At 43.0% G+C, this 23,624-nt stretch overlaps 1 protein-coding gene across 1 annotated transcript; it reads left to right on the forward strand.

Moving 5' to 3' along the window:
- Positions 1-1,176: 1,176 nt before the first annotated feature.
- On the forward strand, positions 1,177-23,394 carry FUCA2 (alpha-L-fucosidase 2). The gene is made up of 7 exons (XM_082250009.1): positions 1,177-1,434; positions 9,786-9,973; positions 11,453-11,792; positions 12,948-13,158; positions 14,648-14,838; positions 19,507-19,612; positions 23,223-23,394. The coding sequence occupies exons 1-7, from the start codon at positions 1,211-1,213 to the stop codon at positions 23,355-23,357; spliced, it is 1,395 nt and encodes a 464-aa protein (XP_082106135.1). The 5' UTR covers positions 1,177-1,210; the 3' UTR covers positions 23,358-23,394.
- Positions 23,395-23,624: the final 230 nt, after the last annotated feature.

Raw genomic sequence — 23,624 nt, forward strand, 5'->3', positions numbered from 1 at the left:
TGATGGGCAGCTGTCCTGTATAAAGTGCTGTGTGTGGCTATGCTGTGTTGTATATATTAGGGTACCCCAGCACATAGTAATGGGCAGCCGCCCTGTATAAAGCGCTGTGTGTGGCTATGCTGTGTTGTATATATTAGGGTACCCCAGCACATAGTAATGGGCAGCCGCCCTGTATAAAGCGCTGTGTGTGGCTATGCTGGGTTGTATATATTAGGGTACCCCAGCACATAGTAATGGGCAGCCGCCCTGTATAAAGCGCTGTGTGTGGCTATGCTGTGTTGTATATATTAGGGTACCCCAGCACAGTGATGGGCAGCCGCCCTGTATAAAGCGCTGTGTGTGGCTATGCTGTGTTGTATATATTAGGGTACCCCAGCACATAGCAATGGGCAGCCGTCCTGTATAAAGCGCTGTGTGTGGCTATGCTGTGTTGTATATAATAGGGTACCCCAGCACATAGTAATGGGCAGCCGTCCTGTATAAAGCGCTGTGTGGGGCTATGCTGTGTTGTATATATTAGGGTACACCAGCACATAGTAATGGGCAGCCGTCCTGTATAAAGCGCTGTGTGGGGCTATGCTGGGTTGTATATATTAGGGTACCCCAGCACATAGTAATGGGCAGCCTCCCTGTATAAAGCGCTGTGTGTGGCTATGCTGTGTTGTATATATTAGGGTACCCCAGCACATAGTAATGGGCAGCCGCCCTGTATAAAGCGCTGTGTGTGGCTATGCTGTGTTGTATATATTAGGGTACCCCAGCACATAGTAATGGGCAGCCGTCCTGTATAAAGCGCTGTGTGGGGCTATGCTGTGTTGTATATATTAGGGTACCCCAGCACATAGTAATGGGCAGCCGTCCTGTATAAAGCGCTGTGTGTGGCTATGCTGGGTTGTATATATTAGGGTACCCCAGCACATAGTAATGGGCAGCCGTCCTGTATAAAGCGCTGTGTGTGGCTATGCTGGGTTGTATATATTAGGGTACCCCAGCACATAGTAATGGGCAGCCGTCCTGTATAAAGCGCTGTGTGTGGCTATGCTGTGTATACACTAGGGGAGGTAAATATAGTGATAGGCAGCCGTCCTGTATAAAGCGCTGTGTGTGGACATGAAGCACTGTGATGTTTACACTGTGGGAGGTTTAGCCCAATGATGAGAGCTCAGCACACCGCCTCTCCGTGTCACGTGACCGTCCAGGAAGAAGCCAGATGCTGGCTCTCCGGGGGTCGGCAATGGACGGAGCGCTCCCTCTACAGGCCGCCTTTCTGCTCCTCCTGGGGGCACAGCTCGGGGGTGCTGGAGGCAAGTATGAGCCCACGTGGGAGTCGCTGGACGCCAGACCTATCCCGGACTGGTTCGATGACGTCAAGTTCGGGATCTTCATCCATTGGGGGGTGTTTTCTGTGCCCAGCTTCGGCAGCGAGTGGTTCTGGTGAGTGGGATGGGAGGGGTCTGCTCTGTATGGGGAGGGGCTGTGACCACTTATAGTCTCATGATGGGGAAATGGGGCTCTGACTATTTCTCCATGTTTGTGGAGCAGGAAGTGCCATGGAAATGATACTGAAGGGGTGCCCCAGTCATCACTGTGTTTTAAAGTCCTGCTCCACCATTTTGCACCCTTCCCTCCCAGAAGCTCCCTGCCTCATTGTTAAAGGGGAACTCTGGAAATATGAAAAGACGACCCTTGTGGTGGGGTGCCCCTCGCAGTACAAGGATGTGGGCTTCAATTGCACAGGGGGATCCTCCATTTATTGACCCAGGATTGTAATATGGAAATGGACCCGATGCTACCTATATCCCCCCACCACCATTCAAAGTGGAACTTCCCCTAAAACACAGCCCCAGTTCACACTAGGGTCACCACCTCATCCCTTTAAACCAGGACACACATTAATTACACAGGTTCTGTGGCTGATTAACCACTTCTGGTCCGGAGGTTTTACCCCCCTTAATGACCAGGTCATTTTTTTTTTTGATTTGGCACTGCGTTACTTTAACTGATAATTGCGCGGTCGTGTGACGCTGTACCCAAATAAAATTGATGTCCTTTTTTTCCCACAAATAGAGCTTTCTTTTGGTGATTTTTTGATGCGATTTTTATTTTTTGCACTATACACAAAAAGCGACAATTCTAAAAAAAAAAAACAATATTTTTTACTTTCTGCTATAAAACATTCCCAATAAAAAAAAAAAATGAAAAATCAAATTTTTTCATCATTTTAGGCCAAAATGTATTCTGCCACATATTTTTGGTAAAAAAAAAAAAAAAAATCGCAATAAGTGTAGAATTGATTTGTTTGCGCTAAAGTTATCGCATCCACAAACTAGGGGAAAGATTTATGGCATTTATAATTATTATTATTTTTTTTTTACTAGTAATGGCTGCAATCAGTGATTTTTAGCAGGACTGCAACATTGCGGCGGACAGATCAGACACTCAACTGACATTTTTGACACTTTTGGGGGGACCAGTGACATTACCACAGTAATCAGTGCTAAAAATATGCACTGTTACTGTACTAATGACACTGGCAGGGAAGGGGTTAACACCAGGGGGCGATCAAAGGGTTAAATGTGTCCCTAGGGGGTGCTTTCTAACTGTGGAGGGGATGGGCTTGCTGAATGAACACAGAGACCTGAATTCCTAAATAAGAGGATCACAGAATCCCTGTGTTCATTACTGACAGGACAGCAGTGTGCCGTGTTTAGAACGGAAGACCGCAGTTCTGTCTCCACGAGGAGTGATCACAGGTGACCGGCAGCAATCGCAGCCGCCGGACCCACTTTTTAGCTCCCCCCTGTGGTGAATGGGCATAAACGCCCCCGCTAGAGGTCCTGCGAAACGGCGTATAGGTACGTCATTTCACGGGACAGAGCCGACCTGCGCCCGTGTCCCCACAAGGGCAACATCATGCGTCCGCCCGGGTTCCCACTAGGGCAGCCCCACACACGCGTCCTCATCAGGGCGCTCTCACACGCGTGTCCTCATCACACCTTCCCCCACACAAATGTGTCTCCATCATAGCACCAATACACGTGTCCCGATCATGTCCTCCAGTCCTTTCTAGGCCTATCAGTCTCTCTGCCTACTTGTGTCCACCTCGCATTTCCCGATTACATCGGTGTCCTTTACTTATGCTGTGTGCCTGTAGCAGTAGTTAGACTGCTTGTGCTTCCCGGCTCCCGCCCCGGCTTACACAGACACGCTGTATGAAAAATGACACAGATGGAAGCCAGGCGGTGTGGCAGGTCCGCAATGAAGTAATTAATTGGTTGCTTAGGACAGAACACAATAGCTCAGCGGGACGATCACTGTACTAACATTGGATTGTTAGTACAACGGCTCCTCCTGAGCTCCTCAGTTTTTGTCATTTAGCGCGCTGGGTTGAAGGAAAAAATAATAATTCAGCGTGCACAAGGCTTGACTGCTACTGACATCTCCAGTGACACTAATACAGTGATCAGTGCTAATAATGTACACTGACACTATTATAATGACACTGGCTAGGGAAGGGGTTAACATCTAGGGCAATCGAGGGGTTAAATATGTGCCTTACAATGTTCAGTGTGTGTGCTGATTTTACTAAGCTAAGTGCCGTTTCTTAGTCACAGGGAGAAAAAAACTGTATGAAGAGAGCCCTGTGTTGTTTACCAACACAGGGCTCTCTTCAGTGATTCGCTGAGCCAATCAGCAGGTCTCAGCCATTAGTCACTGTCTGGGACCCATTGATCGGCTTGTACTGCAGCGAATAACAGCAGTCCTCCGTGATTGTGCCTGTATGGGTTGACCTATCAGAGTAAATGTACTGTGGTGGGTTAAAAAGGATCTTCACCCTAGGAAGAAACAAATACTGTAGCTCCTGACTTTTAATAAAAGGACACTTACCTGTCCAGTAGGGATGGGCTCAGGTGTGTTACGGATGGTAGTCCCAACCCTCCTAAGCAGTCCTGCCAGGAAGCCATCACTGCACACCACCAATTCTAGGCAGTGAGGCATTTCCTGGCGGCCCGAAGCTGCCTATGATTGGCGGTGTGCAGTGACGGCTTTCTGGCAGGACTGCTTAGGAGGGTTGTGACTACGATCCAAACTTGCCTGAGCCCATCCCTACTGTCCAGGGATTCAGAGCTGTCCCCACCTGGGCCGGTTCTTTGCCGATCCCCAGCACTGCCATGGTTACTGTGGGAAGCCGGCTGTGACGCCTTGCGGCTTCAAACTGCTTATGAACAAACCGCACTGCGCTGTGTGAATGCAAGAAGTATGCAAGTGCGGTTGCTCCAGAGCTTAGTAAATGAGGTGGAGCACCTGCACAGTCTATTTGCCTTTAGTAAATCCACCCCTATGTATCTTTTTCTCCTAGTCAAAGAAGAATGTAGACAAACAAAATAAAGTCTGCGCAATATAAATATATGATAAAATAACTACACTAGTGCTTGCTTCAGGATAGTGTCACAACCAGTGTGTTTTAGGTAGATTGAAAAAAAGTTAAAAGGTTATCTTTTTAGTGTCAGTGTGTTACAGGGCTCTGTACTCTGATCCGCTAAGCCAATCAGCAGGTCCTGGCCATAACTCATTGGCTTGGACCTGCTGACCGACTTGTGCTGTACCAAACCAAAGCACAGATGAAGTGTGTTTGTAATCCAGTGCACCAGGCAACCAAGATGGCCAAAGACTGGCACCCGCAAAAAACACCATCACTTGCGCATTTTGCAGAATAGCGTTTTGCACCTAAACGTGTCTAAATGCGCCTAAACGCTAGGCATGTTTGTCGCTTGAGTGTTCATTCCAATGGCCAAAATAAATGAATATTCCAGCCAGAGAAATGAATGAACGCACAGACACTTGATTCGCCTAAACACTTTTGCAAAATGCGGCTTTAGGTGCGTTTTTAATGCTGCTTTTTCCTCTCATTGGACAAAGGCTTCCAGGGGAGGAGATAAAAAAACATCCTGTGTGCATGGATGTCTTAAATGCTATTCCATGTTAAATTGGTTCTAAAGCATTTTATGCATTGGGGTAAAAAAAACCTTCTGTGCTGCAGCTCCCCCCCCCCCCCAAGTGCCCCTCCATATTTTTACCTGAGCCCAATCCAGCAATGTTCACAAGCACAGTGGCTCCATCCCCTGTCTCTCTCCTCATTAGACAGATTGATAGCAGCAGGAGCCATTGGCAATCAAATCCTGTGACGCGGGGGGTGGGGCCAAGTCCTGCTGTCTGTGTCAATGGACTCAGCAGTGAGATTTAGGAGCGAGCCTGCACGGGTGCCCCCATAGAAAGTGTCTTGCCATGGGGGCACCCGATGAAGAGAAGAAGCCTGGAGTACTGGAGGGGGACCCCAGAAGAGGTGGATTGGGGCTGCTCTGTGCAAAACCATTGCACAGAGCAGGTAAGTATAACATGTTTGTTTTGTTTGTAAAAAACAAACAAACAAAGGTTCACAACCACTTTACTCGGTCCCAAATGTGCACACTTTTTCTAGTTAACTATGTAACTAAATAAGAATAGCAACACACCATGGCATGTTATTAAAGCAGAGCTCCACCCAAAAGGGGAAGTTCCGCTTGAAGGCCTCCTCCCCAGTTTCTTTTTGTAAAACTTTTGGGGAGGAGGAGAGCAGGTACCAGATTTTGCCCTGCTTACCACTTTGTTTCTGGGCACCTTAGGTGATTGAAATTGAGAGTTCTCCCCCCCCCCCCCTCCTTTCTTCCTGAAGTCTTCTGGGACACATAACCGGTCCTAGAAGACTTCAGGACTGGTCACAGAGCGCAGCGCATGCGCAGTAGCCACCTGGCTGTGAAGCCGCAAGCTGTCAGTCAGGTGCCCATAGTAAAGATGCTGGCACAGCCGAGGGAAGACACATGGATAACGCAACTGGGGTGAGAACATCGCTGGATCCTGGGAAAGATGAGTGGCTGTTTATTAAAAGTTAGCATCTACATTTTTTGTAGCTGCTGACATTTAATAAACACAAAAATGACTGGAACTCTGCTTTAATAGCCTAAAAATGTTATACTAGGTAATTTTTCTGTTTATGGCTTTATCCTGAAATTACAAAAATGGTGATCAAGTCTAAGTTCTTGGAGAAATTCACTTGAAGCCACCAGTGCTGACTAAAGCTGTAGCTTTGAGCCATGTCCATTGAGGGTATGCATTTAGATGCAGGGTTTTGAATTTATTATTTGCATTTGGAATCCCCGTTTTCATGATATTTAATATTTACCAGCTATTGTGCCACTCAGAAAAAGCACAAAGGTCTGAGTTGCACAATAGTTGGAGTTGTCAGCAGACAGACATGTGACTGGAAACCTCCCATGCCACTTCCCTCTGTAGCTCTTTCAAGTGTAAATATGAGTTTGTATCAGGGCATATCTGGATATGCCATCCAGGCAGTTCTATGAGATCTATACACCATGAAATGTAAGGACGAGTTTATTGGCTGAAGTTTGTGTAACCATGAGGTAATATGAATATAAAGTCAGGTTTAGACTGGTATCACAAATTAGAATGACGGCACCATTCTCACATGACTGCCGTCAATAAATCCTCAATTACTTTGCTTACTTTGTGCTTGGGTAGGCATTCCAGTTCCACCCTCAGGGAATAATTACAACTTTCATTTAGTTGGGGGGGTCGTCTCCCACATTCAGACCACGCATTGTAACAAGAACCTGTAGTAGGATGTTAACCTCTTCGTGCTGACCATACGCAGCCTCACGGAAGTGGGTGTTTATCCATGGGGCCGCATATATATGTGTGTATCGTACTAACGATCAGGACCCGGGACTCCCAGTTGCTGTGATAGCCTACTGATTGGCTATTATGGCACTTTTCCACTGCAATTACCGGCTCGGCTCTACTCGGCCCTGCTTGGCCCAGTTTGCTTTTCCACTGCTGGTACTGCATGGTACGGTGTTGGAACGGTTCGGTACGGTACGGTTTGCTTTTCCACTAAAGTAGTACTAAAGTTAAGTGGGTGGGATAAAAACGGGGTGGGTGGGATACTCTGACCAATCAGAGGCTAGTAGTGACTGCATGCAAAGGATTGTGGGATATGGTACCGGGTATGGTACCTCTTGGAACCACAATCGAGTAGGTACTGTTTTAGAGAGCCGTACCATTCGGTTCCATGCAGTGGAAAAGCGCCGCCATACCGTACCCTACCGAACCGTTCCTACACTATACCATGCGGTACCAGCAGTGGAAAAGCACAAAAGCGAGCCGAACCGTTCGGTTCCATGCAGTGGAAAAGCACCATTAGAGTGGTCAGTAAAGATAAAAAGACAAGGCGCCTCTAAGTGCAGTAGGCTCTGAGTATTTATTAGGTTAAAAGCATAAAAGTTGCCCACCACCCGCTCTATTGGACACCAGCCGCTGCGTCTACACCCTGCCTTCAGGAAATCTCATGCCGACCAGGCTGAGACACAGACGAAAGGACGCATCTACAGGAAGCGGATCACCGGATGTCCCCATTGCAACCACTCAGCACAGCGGATAGACTCCAGACTCCAGACAGATCTTTGCTATGCCCATGTCATACTTACCAAATGTGAGTGCTTTTATACTTTTAACCTAATAAATACTCAGAGCCTACTGCACTTAGAGGCGCCTTGTCTTTTTATCTTTATCACTTTCAGAGCAGCTTCTCCTCTCCAGTGCTGCCGAAGTGCAGTGTCTCACCTAAAGCCTGCTGTATTCCACGGAAGCGCCCATACAACAAACCCTTTTCATTAGAGTGGTCAGTCCCTGTGGGCCCGCCCCTGTGTTTACTTCCTCTTCTGAATGAAAATAAACATCCATTGTATCTTTCTCTTCTTGCACGGGAGGAAGAAACAAACAAAAGTGTGTGCAAAAAAAAAAAAAAATAAATTTTAAATGAAAAAAATAAAAGGTTTGCCAGGGTTAGTGTTAGGGTCAAGGTCAGGGTCAAAGGTCACTGTCATGTTTCTGGGCCATGCTACGGGTACAAACAACAAGTCACTTACACATATGTGGTATCACTGCCATCGTCGGAAGCAGGAGAATTTAATGAAATTAAGAAATAAACAGGACGCACCGGCCTAGTGCATTATCCTCTATAAATTAATTTATTAGGTAAAAGAATAATACTCACAAACATGCATGTGAAAACAGCATATTAAATAGTAAGCAGCTAACCGTCCATGGTAACGCGTTATAGATGTAACGTCCCACAGTATGACTGGCTGACGTGTTTTGAGGTGTCACCTCTTCTTCAGGGTTCTCACATGTTTATAAGTATTATTCTTTTTCCTAATAAAGTATTTTATTGAGGATAATGCACTAGGCTGGTGCGCCCTCTGTGTATTTCTTAATTTCTGTGCATCTAGACACCCCCAGTTTTGAGAGGGCAGCAAGGTGGCATTTATCTGGATTCACCAGGTCAAGGACCTAGAATAACACCATTGTGGAGCCCACCTTTGAGCACAGGAGAGATGTGTGGTGTGTATGTCACAGGAGAATTTATTTTGGGGTGTTCTTAGATGGTAAATTAGCAAGAAATATACAGATAAATTTTAAAAAATACATGTATATATTTATTTATAATTTGGGTCAGTTTTCCTTTGATAATAAAAAAACAAAAGCAAATCAGGAGATATCTGTTACCATTTATACCAAAAGAAAGACCTATTTTTCCTGGAAAATTGTGTTTAGGCATTAACATTTGTTTTACCCTCACACTAAGTGTCGGTTTACACTATGGCGATCCGACTTCGAGGGCGACTAGTGTAGTCGCCGTGCACTGCGACTTCGGCGCGACTTGCACGGACTTCACATAAAAGAAGTCAATGCAAGTCACTCTGACTTCGTTAGTAGTGCAGGAACTATTTTCTAAGTCGGAGCGACTTTAGTCGCTCCTATTAGAACGGTTCCCATAGCACTGAATGGACCGTGACTTTTCAGGCGACCAAGTCGCCTGACAAGTCGCGGTAGTGTGAACCAGGACTTAGGGGTTAAAGTGGTTCTAAAGTCAAACTGTTTTTTTACCTTCCTTGCATTAAGGTAATAAACAAACCCACTAACTGTATCCACCCCCCTCAATACATAGACACTTACCTGACTCCTCTCACTAATTCATCACTGTCCCCGCTGCAGCATGCTCTCCTCTCTTGCTGGTCTCACAGGAGACACTAAGGGCTGCAAAGCCATAGGTTCCTTCTGATGTCAGCCAAACTCCAGTACGTGGGAGTGGGGGCGTGGCTTACCTGCGCTGTTTGTGTCTATGGATGTACACAGCCCAGGTACGGAGCATGTCCGTACAGGTGCCCCCATAGCACATAACTTGCTAAGAAGGCACCAGATCAGGGAGAAGAGGACAGCACCAGCAGGGGACTTCCAGAAGGGGAGGTAAGGAACTGCTCTGTGCAATACTGTTGCACACAGAAAGTAGGTATATCTTTTTTTATTTTAATTTACAAAAACAAATGTAGCATTTAATATCACCTTAAGTGTTTTAAATGTGTGTTATAGGGCCAGTATCTTAGTCAAGGAAGTAGATAAAAGGGTTTTCCAGACTCCTGAGGAAAGAGGATCACCGTGCTTTGTTAGTGTGAAAGGAAATACATTTTTTTAAAAGTATAAGCTAAGTTGTATTTCAAGATAACTGGTCTTCTAACTGTGTTTCCAGGTACCATATATAATATTTGTTGGTTTTGCTTTTTATGCAGTCTGTATTTTGCATGTTTTTTGCATGTTTCTATCTACCCAAGCATGCCCAAATTTTAATTACAAAACGTAATTTTGTATTTTTTGCTTTTGATCTATTTTAGGTGGTATTGGCAGGGGGCAAAGTTGCAGCCTTATGTTGATTTTATGACTAAAAATTATCCACCTGGCTTCAGTTATGAGAACTTTGGGCCCCAGTTCACAGCAGAGTTTTATGATCCAGGGCAGTGGGCGAATACATTAAAAGCATCAGGGGCCAAGTATGTTGTTCTTACTTCAAAACACCATGAAGGTAAATCCGAGGATACATTTTGTTTATTATTGACAATGCACCAACATATACCTACAGTGAAATTATTTATGTCAAAAACCTATTTATTGTATACAGTTCTAGCTGTCTTAAACCATTATGGATTATTTTCTTAAAAAGGGACTGAATTCTGGAAACTGTACCCTCAAAAATGGTAGGCATAGGGCAAATTACTTTTCACCAACGTTTTCTATGGTCTAGCTAGCTTGATTCTGGCTTGTTCTGCCCTGTTTTTTCTAGTCAGTAGCAGTTTGCTGCAGCCTAAAAGGAGGTCACATGCAGGTTAGAAGCACCTGAAAGCATGCTGCATTTGTTCATCTACAACCCTTTCACATGGGCACCTTCAGCCAGCAATACCAGGGTTGTAAACCTTTACATATATACGCAGTGAAGTGACTGGCATCAGGTGATACAGAGTTGAAACAAATCCTCCTACATAAGTTGTACTTCTTTATCTGTAGTTTTTATCTTCTTTACATCCATTCAAAGTTCTGAATTTTTTAAAGCCTATCAAAGAGTTAAAAAGGGTTCGGAAAGCTGCAGTTACTTTACAGAGCTCAGTGAGGAGAGCCCTGAGAGCTGATTGGTGGCAAGGGACACCCCCCTTTACACAGCTCACAGGAACAGAGCTGAGGCTGTCAATCAGCTGGCGCTCCCTCCCCCGTCACCATTTTTCTCTTGGTGTCAGGAAAACTTGTCAGAAGTGATTCTTGCCGATAACAAAGGAGCGAAGCAGCAGACAGAAAAGACACTTAGTGCTTTTAATTGAGAAAAGTAAACATTATAGAGGGATATGTTCTGTTCATAAAACCATGCAATAGCTGCCAGAAAGCCCTTTACACATTGCTGCAAACGCAAAGCTACAGTATACTATGTACAGCAGAAATATACGGACATGTCATGTTTTTGCTAGGCATACCACATGCACTGACCCTCCTATAGATGTAAATGGGGCTTCAGCGTGAAATCCCTCTTCAAACAGGCATGCGGGATGCAGCATATCCCCTCCTATCGCCTAACTGTGGGCCAGCTGCTGCTGACGGCTAGATGGGCCCATGTCAAAGGTGTGCTGTGTAACTAAATATAAGGCACCAGTGGTAAGGTTGCCTCTGCATTTTGGTACATTGCAGTCAATTAAACAAAACCCTACTTGTTGAAGTTTCCAGGAAAATGCACTTTCCATAGGGATGTATGATCACACATGTAAGACATGTCGGAATTGCATAAACAAACTGTATTCTTCTCACGCAAAGGTGTGAATGCCACCCTAAAGATATGGCAACCACATCCATGGGCAGATCTAACAGATTTTTCTTTACCTCCAAGCTCATTGTGTGGGTTAAGACAAAAACAATCATACACTGATGCATCCTCATTATACACATGTCCAGAAATGATCTTTTTTACTCTGATAGTTTTGTCTTTGGAGACAATATTTTACAAGCATTTCTGTCCTTCTAGGTTACACTTTGTGGGGCTCTAAGTTTTCATGGAACTGGAATTCTGTGGAGGTAGGATCAAAGCGGGATCTTGTTGGGGAGCTGGCTGAGGCCATCAGGAATACCACAGACATGCATTTTGGACTCTATCACTCTCTATTTGAGTGGTTCAACCCTCTGTTCCTTTTTGATAAATCCAATTCTTTTAAAACACGCACTTTTCCCAATGCAAAGTCCTTGCCTGAACTGTATGAACTTGTGATGGAATACAAGCCGGAAATTCTGTGGTCAGATGGAGATGGTGATGCCCCAGACACATACTGGAACAGTACTGGTTTTTTGGCTTGGCTCTATAATGAAAGGTATGATGACCATTATTTAAAACACATAGTAAACATCCACTTAACTTAAATTATTTCAGCCAATAGGGAAATGTGGGACAAAGAAAGGGAAAATAGACTATTTTCAGCCAATAGAGGGGAAAAAAAAGAATTCCAGCTAACTAGGAAAGGAGGGATAATTTAATTATATCCAGACAGACTGTGTAAGAACTGATAATGCAAAAACTCCTGTATGAATTTTCAGAGCTGACGTGTAGGAATTGATAGCAAATTGTGCCATTAACTAGGAAGCAAAAAGCTTTCCTTTCTCTTTCAAAGCAGGCTCCACAATCCTGTGTCCCTTAATGAAAGTGACCTGCAGGCACTGGGATCTGCTTGTGGAGCTTTGCAGATCTTTGCGTATTGTGTTTAACTAGGAACATACAAAGGAGAGGTGGAAGTGCACACTGAAAGCTGGTCAATTTCACGTCCCTCTAACGCGCTTCTCCCATCATGGGCTTAAACAAAGAGATGACCTCTACAATCAAACCCATGACAGGTGAAATGCATTAGAGGGGTGTGGTTCAAAGTGGTAGAGGGTGGAGCTGAAACCTTCCTATCATGTTTAAAATTGAGATGCTTTCCGTGTGGTTCCACCTCTCCTTTGTATGGTTCCACCTCTCCTTTGTATGTGCCTCGTTAACACAGTACACAAAGCGCACGGGTGCTCACACTATTGCCCATTTAGGCCATCCAGTAACACCCTCATCAAATAAGGTTGGCACCACTGCAGGATTATACATACACCAGTTTTTTTTGCACATTGGGATAAAATCCATCAAAATAGACTTTCAGCCAGAAGGAGAGACGAGAGACGATCACATAATATTGTATACCCAGATGCTTTGGATATTTTGAAGGGCTCTAATAGATAAAGGGAGCGGCTGGTGAGCATAGCAAAAGTCAATGGGTAGGGAGGAATTGGCTTTTATGAATACCTGTCACCTTGCACTGATTCAGCAAAGTCTTTTGAAGGAACAACTCCAAGCATCCAGAAAAATCCCAGTACAAATCACTGAAGTGTGTGTGGCCTGCTATACACAATACTATGTATATTATAGCAGGTTATTCTTCAGTTGTGATCACAGAGCATTTCTTAATCATATTTATTTATTTTACCTAATTTCATAATTTTAGCCCAGTTCGGGACTTCGTTGTAACTAATGACCGATGGGGATATGGCAGCATCTGTAAACATGGTGGCTATTACACATGTAGTGATCGTTACAATCCTGGACATCTGCTACCTCACAAATGGGAGAACTGCATGACCATTGACAAATATTCCTGGGGATACAGGAGGAATGCTTTAATCTCTGAAATGCTGACCATTGGAGACCTGGTAAAGGTGGGTTCTTCCAAACATTCTGCATCTCTGTGGGGTCAGTTTACAAAGCCGCATGAGTTATTTTACAAGTGCTGATTATTACATCTCATAATTTTCACATCAAAAATAGTACATCAATGTGGAAATCTTATTTTCCCCACGTGAAACAAACCTTTAATTATTGAAAGCTATTATGTCTCATCAGTGGTTATTTATCACTGATTGAAGCTGCTCCTTTTTTCTGCTTGACTCAATAGATGCCTCATAAAAACTTAACCAGAAGCTAGAAATATTTTTAGGAGGAAAACCATTTGTCTTTTTCTACAAACAAACCCTCAAATATTACATATCACTAATATAGCACATGTGCTTTGATCTGTAAATGAACAAGTAATATACAGTTGAAAAACCCTGTGTGCGTACGACTTTTGCGAACAGGATTATGTGTGTTTCATAAATAAACCGTAAGTGTCCATTCACATTGGTACGACTTGGTCAGTCTGACAAGTCGTGCACCGTCGCTCCCATAGTGTAGTACAGGAGCCATTCTAATAGGAGCGTCACAAATCGCTCCGACTTAGAAAAAGGGTCCTGTACTACTTTGGGGCGACCTGGAGGCGACTTGCAAAGATATTCATGTTATGAAGTCCGTGCAAGTCGCGCCGAAGTCACGCTGCACGCGACTTCACAGGTCGCCCCCTAAGTCGGAGCGACCTAATGTGAACGGGGGCTTAGTCAAAGGAGTTGATTTGATAAAACTGCAAAATCTTGAGAAGCTCTGCATAGAAACCAGTCAGCATCCAGTTTTTTCCGTCAAAGCCTAACTGAACAAGCTGAAGTTGGAAGCTGATTGGCTGCCATGCACAACTTCACCAGGTTTTGCACACTCCATTTTTAGTAAATCAACCCCTAAATATTGAACAAATCCATTGTCGAATTTGTCTGTGCTCTACTCCAGGGGAAAACTTCCAATGGGATAGCTGTCTAAAAAGGAGACTTCCCCTTATTTGAGAGATTTCGGTACCTGAACAGGAAAAAAACTGTCAAAATGTTCTTGCTCCACTCAAAGCGTATAAAAAAAAAAGGGGGGTTATAGATACACTTTAATTTTAAACGCCTTTTCAAACATTTAATGTTTTCTAATGGCAACAGCAACTGAAGCATTGAAATCATTCACTGACCCAAAGGAGCTTACAATCTAATATCTGCAATGGAGAATAAGGCACACACCTCGAGGGTGAATTGGGGGATGCCAGTTAACCTACCAGGGATTACTCTGGAGCCAGCAAGAAAAAAAAACCCTATGCAACAGGGAAAACAAAAGGGTAGTTAGTGTCCCTTATGGTAACTGATCCCAGCACTCTCAATACTGTTAACCGTTTTTTTTTTTTCCAGCTTTGGAAATATGACATTTGAAATCAGGCATTTCATAATATAACTCTCTGCGCTGGCATGCATGTGTCAATGTGTAGTACACTGGTGTTTAATAACTGTTTTTCTCACTTTCTAGGAGTTAGTTGAAACTGTATCCTGTGGTGGGAATCTGTTGTTGAACATTGGTCCAACGCATGACGGCCGAATCCCTGTAGTATTCGAGGAGCGATTGAGGCAAATGGGCAAATGGCTTGAAGTAAATGGAGAAGCTATTTACAGCACAAAGCCTTGGAGAGCACAGAATGATTCCGTGACTCCAGAAGTCTGGTGAGAATGAGAACACATTAAAAAGATCAGTAGAACAAACCTGTGATATATTTGTACTGTTTAGAATGGCACGTCTTGTTTGTCCCGTTTCTTAAATAGATTCTCTTTTTTTTTCTCCCTTGGTAAGAAACTGTATTGTGTACACTGGATACAATTTTATCCACAGAACAGTTGTATGCTGCTTTATCCAATAACAATGCATGTGTGTGTGTGTGGTGTGTTTTTTTTTTTTTTTTGTTTTTTTCTAGATAAGCAGTAATACAGCTATTACTGTTGCTAAATTTGACCATATACTGCATTTCTTACTTTTTCTGTTTTTTAGGTTCTGCAGTATACAGCTTACTTTACTTTTTTGGGGTGCCATTCCAAATAAATGTCACTGCAAAGCACTGCCTAAAGTGCCATGTGTTACTGTGAGTCAATACAGTAAACACACATTACCACAGCACATATGCCCAAGGAGGCCTTTTGGGTTATTTTCATTATATATATATAATATGAGAGAGATCCCAAAAATGAAAGGAAACATCAAGGTAAATAGACTCCTGGGATATTGATCTAGTCAGTTAAGTAGCAAAGGGGGTTGTTAATCAGTTTCAGCTGCTTTGGTGTTAATAAAATTAACAACAGGTGCACTGGATGTGCAACCATAAAATTACCCCCAAAACAGAATGGTTTTACAGATGGTGGCCACTGAAATGTTTTTCCCTACGCATTTTTTCTGACTGTTTTTCACTAGTTTTGCCATTGGCTAGGGTCAGTGTCACTACTGGTAGCATGAGGCGATACCTGGACCCTATAGAGGTTGCACAGGCAGTCCATCTCCTCCAGGATGGCACATCAATACGTGCCATTGTCAGGTTTGCTGTGTCTCCCACCACAGTCTCAAGAGCATGGAGGAGATTCCAGGAGACATTCTAGGAGGGCTGGACAGGGCCATAGAAGGTCCTACAAAATTACCTCCAGCAGGCCACTGGTGTGAATGTCTCTGACCAAACAATCAGAAACAGACTTCAGGATGGTGGCCTGAGGGCCCGACGTCCTCTAGTGGGCCCTGTGCTCACTGCCCAGCACTGTGGAGCTTAATTGGCATTTGCCATTGAACACCAGAATTTACAGATCCGCCACTGGCACCCTGTGCTTTTCACATATGAGAGCAGGTGCACCCTGAGCACATGTGACAGATGTAAAAGGGTCTGGAGAAGCTGTGGAGAATGTTATGCTGCCTGTAAAATTGTTCAGCATAACCAGCTTGGTGGTGGGTCAGTGTTGATCTGGGGAGGCATATCCATGGAGGGACGCACAGACCTCTACAGGCTAGACAATGGCACCCTGACTGTCAGGTATTGGGATGAAATCCTTGGACCCATGGTTAGACTCTACTTTGGTGCAATGGGTTTTGGGTTCCTCCTGGTAGAAAATGCCCAGCCTCATGTGGCGAGAGTATGCAGCCAGTTCCTGGAGGATGAAGGAATTGATAGCATTGAATGGCCCACACGCTTGCCTGACCTAAATCCAATAGAACACTTCTGGGACATTATGTTTTGGTCCATTTGACACCGCGAGTTTGCATTTCAGTCTGTTCAGTAGCTCAGTGATGCTGTGGTCCAGATCTGAGAGGATATACCCCAGGACACCATCGTCGTCTCAAAAGGAGCATGCCCCAATATTGTTAGGCATGCATACAAGCATGTGGGGGCCATACAAACTACCGACTACCATTTTGAGTTGCTGCAATAAAATTTCAGCAAAATGGACTAGCCTGCTGCATCATTTTTTCACTTTGATTTTCGGGGTGTCTTTGAATTCAGCCCTCTGTAGGTAATTTCCATTAAATGATGTGGCATCCTTTCGTTACCCAGACCCAGTATTTCCTTTAATTTTTTTGAGCTGTGTGTGTGTATATATGTGTGTGTGTGTGTGTGTGTGTGTATGTGTATATATATATATATATATATATATATATATATATATATATAATATAATATAATATAATTTTTTTTTTTTTTGTTCATGAGTTTTCAAGCTGTTTATAGATTGTATTCAGGTAGTAAAAAGGCAAAGAAATTACAATAATCTATGACGAACAATTTCTAGAGCACCATGGCTTTAGTTTATGAGATAACACCACAGAAGCAACCTGCCTTGAGACACACTTTGTTTGACTGAAACTTTGGATAGAGGGATGTCACATTTCTGATGCCTAATCCACTTGTATGTACATTTCAGCTTGAACCAATAGGTTCTCTAAAAAAAGCTTTTTTATCAAGTACACAAAGTCTGGGCAAAAAGGAGCCTTTTGCTCCACCTGACGGCCAATTACATTGACTTTTTTTGTCCTTTTTTATGGTATGTAAATTATGTACACCATGTAAAGATCAGGTGGCAGTGGAAGCTAGGTAGTAAAGTTACAGGTCCAAAGTCGCATGACAAGTCACACTAGTGGAAAAGGAGCCTTAGCAGTATATAATGGCTATCCCAAAAGCCCACATTCCCACACCCTGAACTTCCGACTTTCTAACGTACAATTCGAGAAAACTTCCCCACTAGAGAACCGTTTTAAATCCTGTCATGATTTTCTGGGCAGTAAATTAGCAGGATTCCTGGTATGGAGCATGGACTTTGGAGGTAGTTTTAGTGAACTGATAAAAAAAAAAAAAAAAACATTTTCTAGTTTACAATCCATAAAAAAGTTAGTATAAATGTGTGTGGTAAGGGGCATAGGCTTAATAAGTGTTGGCAGCGCTAAACCATGCACTGGACTCCTAGGACCAATCGGGTTTGCCCTGCACTCTATTCAGTAGGGCAGCAGACAAACACAGTTTAAATGCAGGATGGGTTTTTACAGTAAGCCCACAACATAAATAAAACAAAAACATCTGCCTATCCAAGCTAGTAACTAAGCTCAGATCAGTTTCTGACTAACAGGGTGCCTCTCAATGGGTTCCCAACACACAAAACAGGCATCACTTGTTCCTTTTTTTAGTGTTTAGTTGGCACTTGGCCTTTTCATCTTGCAGCTGGTTCCCACGGCAGATAGGAGAGATACCTAAGCACCAGTCAGCTTGGATATATAAAGGCCTCTGCAAAGCTGAGACAAAGAGTTCTGGCTACCAGGTAGGATGCAGACCCACAAATGGAGGTTTTTATCCCACCCAAAGCTCTACAAAGCCTCCAGACTTAAAGCGGAGTTCCAACCAAAAATGGAACTTCCGCTTTAAGGCCCCCTAACATGCCACATTTGGCATATCATTTTCTTTTGGGGGGGGGGGGGCAGGTACCTAGATTTGGCAGGTATGCACTCACACTTCCGCTCCCTTCCTGCAATCTTCCGGGACACGTCAAAGGCCCCAGAAGATTGCCCTTCCACTCAGGACGTGCATCGCGACATGAGCGTGTGCACCAGGCTAAGAAGCTGCATGCTGCCACAGCCGGGAGCATACACTAGAGATGCCGGCGCTACAGGGAGAAGAGGGAGAGAACCAAGGCTCCAGCCGGTTGCATCGCTGGACCGTGGGACAGGTAAGTGTATGTTTATTAAAAGTCTTGTTTATTAAGTCTTGTTTAGGGATGCCCCGATCCGACTTTTTTGGTCCCGATCCTGATCTTTTGCTTTGTGAAATCGCCGATCCCGAGTCCGATCCGGAAGTACTGTTTTGTGAGCTTATAACAAAATAATACTTCTGGATCGGTATCGGCAGACACCTTATAACATTGTGCATTTAAGAGGTTAAACGTCCCTCCTCTGGCAGACGGAACGAAAAGATACATTGTATGCATTGTGTTTACTTAACTGGGAGACTGACAGGCATTTGCAGGAGGCTCTTTTTTTTTTCTTTGACAGCTGTTCTCTGCTCCCTCATATATATGTAAAGAGCAAAACCGGATTGGCCCGTGGATCTGTTCATTTTACCGATCCCCCGATCCAGCTATTATGGCCATATCGGCGCCGATATCCGATCCTAATATCGGATCAGTGCATCCCTAGTCTTGTTTATTAAAAGTGACTTCTAATAAACACAAAAATGGGTGGAACTCCGCTTTAAGGTTCAGAGAAAACAAACTTTGTTTCTATCTCTTCTATTGAGGGACTCAGGAAGCCATTCACTTTTTGGATTATACAGCCACCTATAGAACGATTGAGCACTAGTAAACAAAAGACAAAAACTGTAGGGCAGCCCAGGATAACCCTTCCTTCTACAACTGTGTCTTAGCTAATTGCTAGTGACTTAGGAGGATCAACTTCCTTTCTTCAGCTCTGCTGTGTAAAAAATGGAAGGCACACTTTACTTAGCGTGATTCTCGTGGCTTCCATCCTAGGAGCTTCTCTGTGGGATGAATCCTCTCCTTCCTACAGTGAGCAGTGTTTGGCTGTTAGCAGTATTGGAGGTCAGTTTTCTGTTCTTTTTATCTTGTTTCAGAGACCTTTAGGTTTTTCATTCCTTGATCAACACCCTTGTACAGGGAATCCTCAATGTATCTCCCCCTTTTTCTTTCCCTTTGGCTCTGTGCCATTTCCTGTTGCCTGTCTGCAATCTTTGCTGGGTTTCTGTAGGATTACAATGCACTTAAGTTTATGTGCAGCATATAACGAGTAAATCGAAAACCACTGAAATCGTAGGTTTAATGAAAAATATACAACGTATTAAAAGAAATTGTAACCAACAGGTATACATGCAAGCCTAAAGAACAAGCCGTGTTTGCTGTATTTTTCAAGTGGCCCACCAACCGGAATATTGTGCTAGGAGAACCCAGAGCTTCTGAAGGAACAGAGGTTAGTAGCTTGTTTCACCATTGTATATGTGGATTTTACACGCTAACATTTTTTTTTTCAGTGCAAACAGTTACAGTAGCTATAAAAAGTATTCACCACTTGAAAGTTTTAATGTTTTGGCATAGAACATTGATTCACTTTTCTTTTTTTTTTTTTTACACTAATAAACATAAATATACTATTTCATTTTCAAAGTTAAAACCTCTCTGTGAGTTGATTTCAATTAATTAGAAAAAAAACTGTACAAGTAAAAAAATCCTTTAATATTATGCATACTGTAGGTGCGTCACCATCACAATTTCCTTAGAGCGAGGTAAAAGAAATCTATCTAAAACTCACATGATATCTCACCTGCACTTCGCTGCAAGGCACCTGGCAGACTCCAGATAGCGGGAGAATAGCTAAAAATAACTGGAAGAAGGTATGTGGTAGTATGATGAGACTAAAACTAAAGCTGGATACACACTATACAATTTCCTTTACATTTTTCCTTTAGATTTACCAAAACCATATAATATTAGATCAAATCTAAACACTTTCAATTTGTATGCAATCAGACAGGCCCTTGCACTACATAGTTGAAGGTAAATCTAAAGGAAATCGAACAACAAAAGTTGTATCGTGTGTATCCAGCTTACGTTTTTTGCCAATCATTATAAACACCCCACACCCACCCCACTTTAAAACACTATTAAACCCCAAAGCAAACATTTGTTATATTGCTGCTTACCATTTCTTAGATGTGATGGCTGCATTGGTTTTCTTTTATTTATTTATTTATTTTTGGCTTTCTTCTATTTTCACCTGGTGATCCAATCAGTAAGCCTAGTTTTTCACAAGAACAAGCTCTTCAGCAAAATGTATCAGTTACAGAGATGAGACAAACCATTTACCACTAGCAGGGGTGCTTACAATTATTTGCTTTTTTTTTATGTAAAACCTTTATCCAAAAAGGGAAAAAAAAAATTGCTGTAACTGCTTATAACGTATTATCTGGAGTTAAGCTTCAATTTGCTAGTGTACTTAATTCTAATAGTAAATTTAACACTCCCCCCCCCCCCCCATATTGACAGTATTGCTGTCCAAAGTTGCCCCCTGTACTCTTTCATCCGGGGGGAGGGGGGTACTCTAATACATGAGGTGTGATACTGGCTAGATCACCAGGTGAAAACAGAGGGGAAAAAGACAAAGAAATGAAACAGATGCAGCCACCACATTTAATGACTGGTAAGCTCAAATTTATTACATTTTTGGCTTTGGTTGGTTAATATTGCCTTTAATCTTTAGCCGGTGAGTGTAGGGGGTATAACGAATAAAGCAAAATACAAGGATGTAAGAAAATCTGATTATTTATTTTTTTTTTTTTAAAGAAATCTGAGTAGAGGTAGACAATTTGACAATTACCCCAAGCATAAAGCCAAAACTACACAGTTGCTTAAGACAAGTAAACCAATCGATTTATTAGCTTCAAAAAAAACGTTACATTCCGTGTACCAGGAATATAACTGTCACATTGGTTGTGCTCTCAATCAAATTGTCAAAACATCCAATGGCTGGTGTCATAACTCAGTGGTCCTCAACCCTGGCCTACAGAGCCCACTAACAGGCCAGATTTGCAAGATAACTGAAATACATCCCAGGTGATATCATTTGCTGCTCAGTGATTGCAGTACTCTAGTCTGCATCTCCCCAAGGTAATACTTAAAATCTGGCCTGTTAGTGGGTCCTAAAGACCGGAGTTGAGGACCACTGTCATAACTGATCACATGTGCAGCATCATGGCAGCTGAAGATTAAACAGAGGCCAAGATGGCAGCTTCCTTGGCTGAAAACCATAGGAGGGTTTGCTTCCACTTAAAAACAAGAGCATTAAAGTTCTGGAGATCTGAGAAGCCAGATGTCAGTCCAGTAGAGTTTGTGGCTGGACTGTTTTGCTTAGTAAAAGCTCATAGATTCTCCTCCACACAGACTAAGGTTGGAATTGTTACCAAAATTGCATCTACTAGATATTAATTGGAATGGAGTGTATGGATGTGAGGGTGATTTGGTGTGACATCTGTCACCTCATTGATCGCTAGTGTTTGTATGGGCTGATCTGATTGGCTAGGCGGGTGTCCCTTTCCCCCCTCATCTGTATAGCTCTCCTGAAGCCCCTGCGCTCAGTGGCAGAGCAAGGCTGAAATCCCTGTAGAGGAGTAGAATGGAGTGTATACTTATGGAGTTAGATATGTCTTTGTGTAAATAATTTTAAATCAGTTTGCAGAGATCTGTTTTCACGTTGATTGCTGTTCACAGGTTTAAAAATTGAAACCTACTGTAATTCAATGTTATGTAAAAAGTATATATTCTCAACAAACTTTATCTTGAATGGCCTATTTTCTCACAAGACTTTAGTATAGAACAGTGATGGCGAACCTTGGCACCCCAGATGTTTTGGGACTACATTTCCAATGATGCTCAACTACACTGCAGAGTGCATAAGCATCATGGGAAATGTAGTTCCAAAACATCTGGTGTGCCAAGGTTCACCATCACCGTTATAGAACATACATGACATAACATGGTTGTATGCATTTGAGAGTGATAGTCTCACCATCAGCTGTGGTTTCCTTGTGGAGCTTTGACTCTATATAGCCAGTTTGTATACAAACAAGCATGCTGGTTTTTAAAGCCACCAGAGGAGGTATATTTTTGTTATATTTATAGCTTATGTTTTCTGACTTCCTGCGAAGGGGATCTCTAACAGAAGCCATAAGTGCAGTGCAGGGCTGTGGCCTTGCTGTTTGTTATAGAACGTGCCCAACGATGTGTGGCTCACAGATGTTTAGTGTGTTGAATTTTGGGGACCATATAGCATATTACCTGGATGGCATTGCCCAGTGTTTAAAGCGGAGCTCCAATCTAAAGAAAAAAATAAATAATTAAAAGTCAGGAGCTACAAATAGCTGTAGCTGCTGACTTTTAATATAAGGACACCCACCTGTCCAGGGACCCTGCAATGTCGGCATCCCAGGCTGATTTGTAAATCTGCTTTGGGTGCCGGCACCAGAATTGTAAGTAAAGGAAACTGACAGTGAATCCTTCAGTAGTTTCCTACTACATTGCATTTTTTTAAATGGCCCTGCCATCTTCTGTGACACACACAGGTCCCAGAAAGCAGCAGGGGGAGGAGGAGGGGCCAGACATGATGTAGATCGCCGATAGGCAATCTTACCCGGAAGTGGGAGTGGGTACCTGTCAAAACCAGGTATCTGCTTCCCCCCCCCAAAAGTGCCAAATGTGGCAGTGGAGGGTGCGAACAGACTGAGCTTCCCCTTTTGGGTGGAGCTCCGGTTTAATATCTTGCTGGCCAGTACTTTGGACTATTGCCATTAACTGTTTAAAACATCCATGCTTGTACCTTAAGTTCTTAATGAGATTTGATCTACAGTATAAATCCCCTTTAACCTGAAATTAAATATGTACCTGTAAGACAAATAAGATGTTTATTTGGTCAATTATTGTTTTTTTTTTTTTTCCATGCATGCATTTTTCTTCTGAGGTTTCTCTATGGACAAGTTAGGATTAGTCTAGTAAACTAACGTACAGTAAACATGCTTTTTTTTTTTCAGGTTTACTTGTTGGGGTATAAAGGACAGCTTGAATGGATATCGCTTGGAGACAAAGGAATGGTTGTTCTGTTACCCAGACTTGGACCTGCAACTCCTTCTTGGGGGTGGTCTCTCAAGATATCGAACCTAAATTAATTTGTAGAAAAAGCCCCATGGCTGTAGACACAGCTGGGAGAAAGCCCCATGGCTGTAGACACAGCTGGGAGAACTGTACATATTTTACCTACCAAAAAAAAAAGCACTCTACTTGTGCAGTTACAACTCAGGGAAAAAGACATATAATATTTTATGATGATGCACCTAGTGCTCTGATTTTCCAGTGGAAGTGGGATTTACTTTTTCATAATGAAGAATATGCCTTATGATTATTTTACTTAAGACTACTTTTTTTGTAAAATGAAT

Source organism: Pelophylax lessonae (genome assembly GCF_965119305.1).
Source record: "Pelophylax lessonae genome assembly, chromosome: 3".
NCBI lineage: Eukaryota > Metazoa > Chordata > Amphibia > Anura > Ranidae > Pelophylax > Pelophylax lessonae.

Coding starts and splice junctions, on each gene's coding strand:
- FUCA2 (XM_082250009.1), top strand. CDS start 1,211: ATGCTGGCTCTCCGGGGGTCGGCAATGGACGGAGCGCTCCCTCTACAG. Junction 9,974..11,452: donor TACTTCAAAACACCATGAAG/GTAAATCCGAGG, acceptor CTGTCCTTCTAG/GTTACACTTTGTGGGGCTCT. Junction 14,839..19,506: donor TCCGTGACTCCAGAAGTCTG/GTGAGAATGAGA, acceptor TGTAACCAACAG/GTATACATGCAAGCCTAAAG.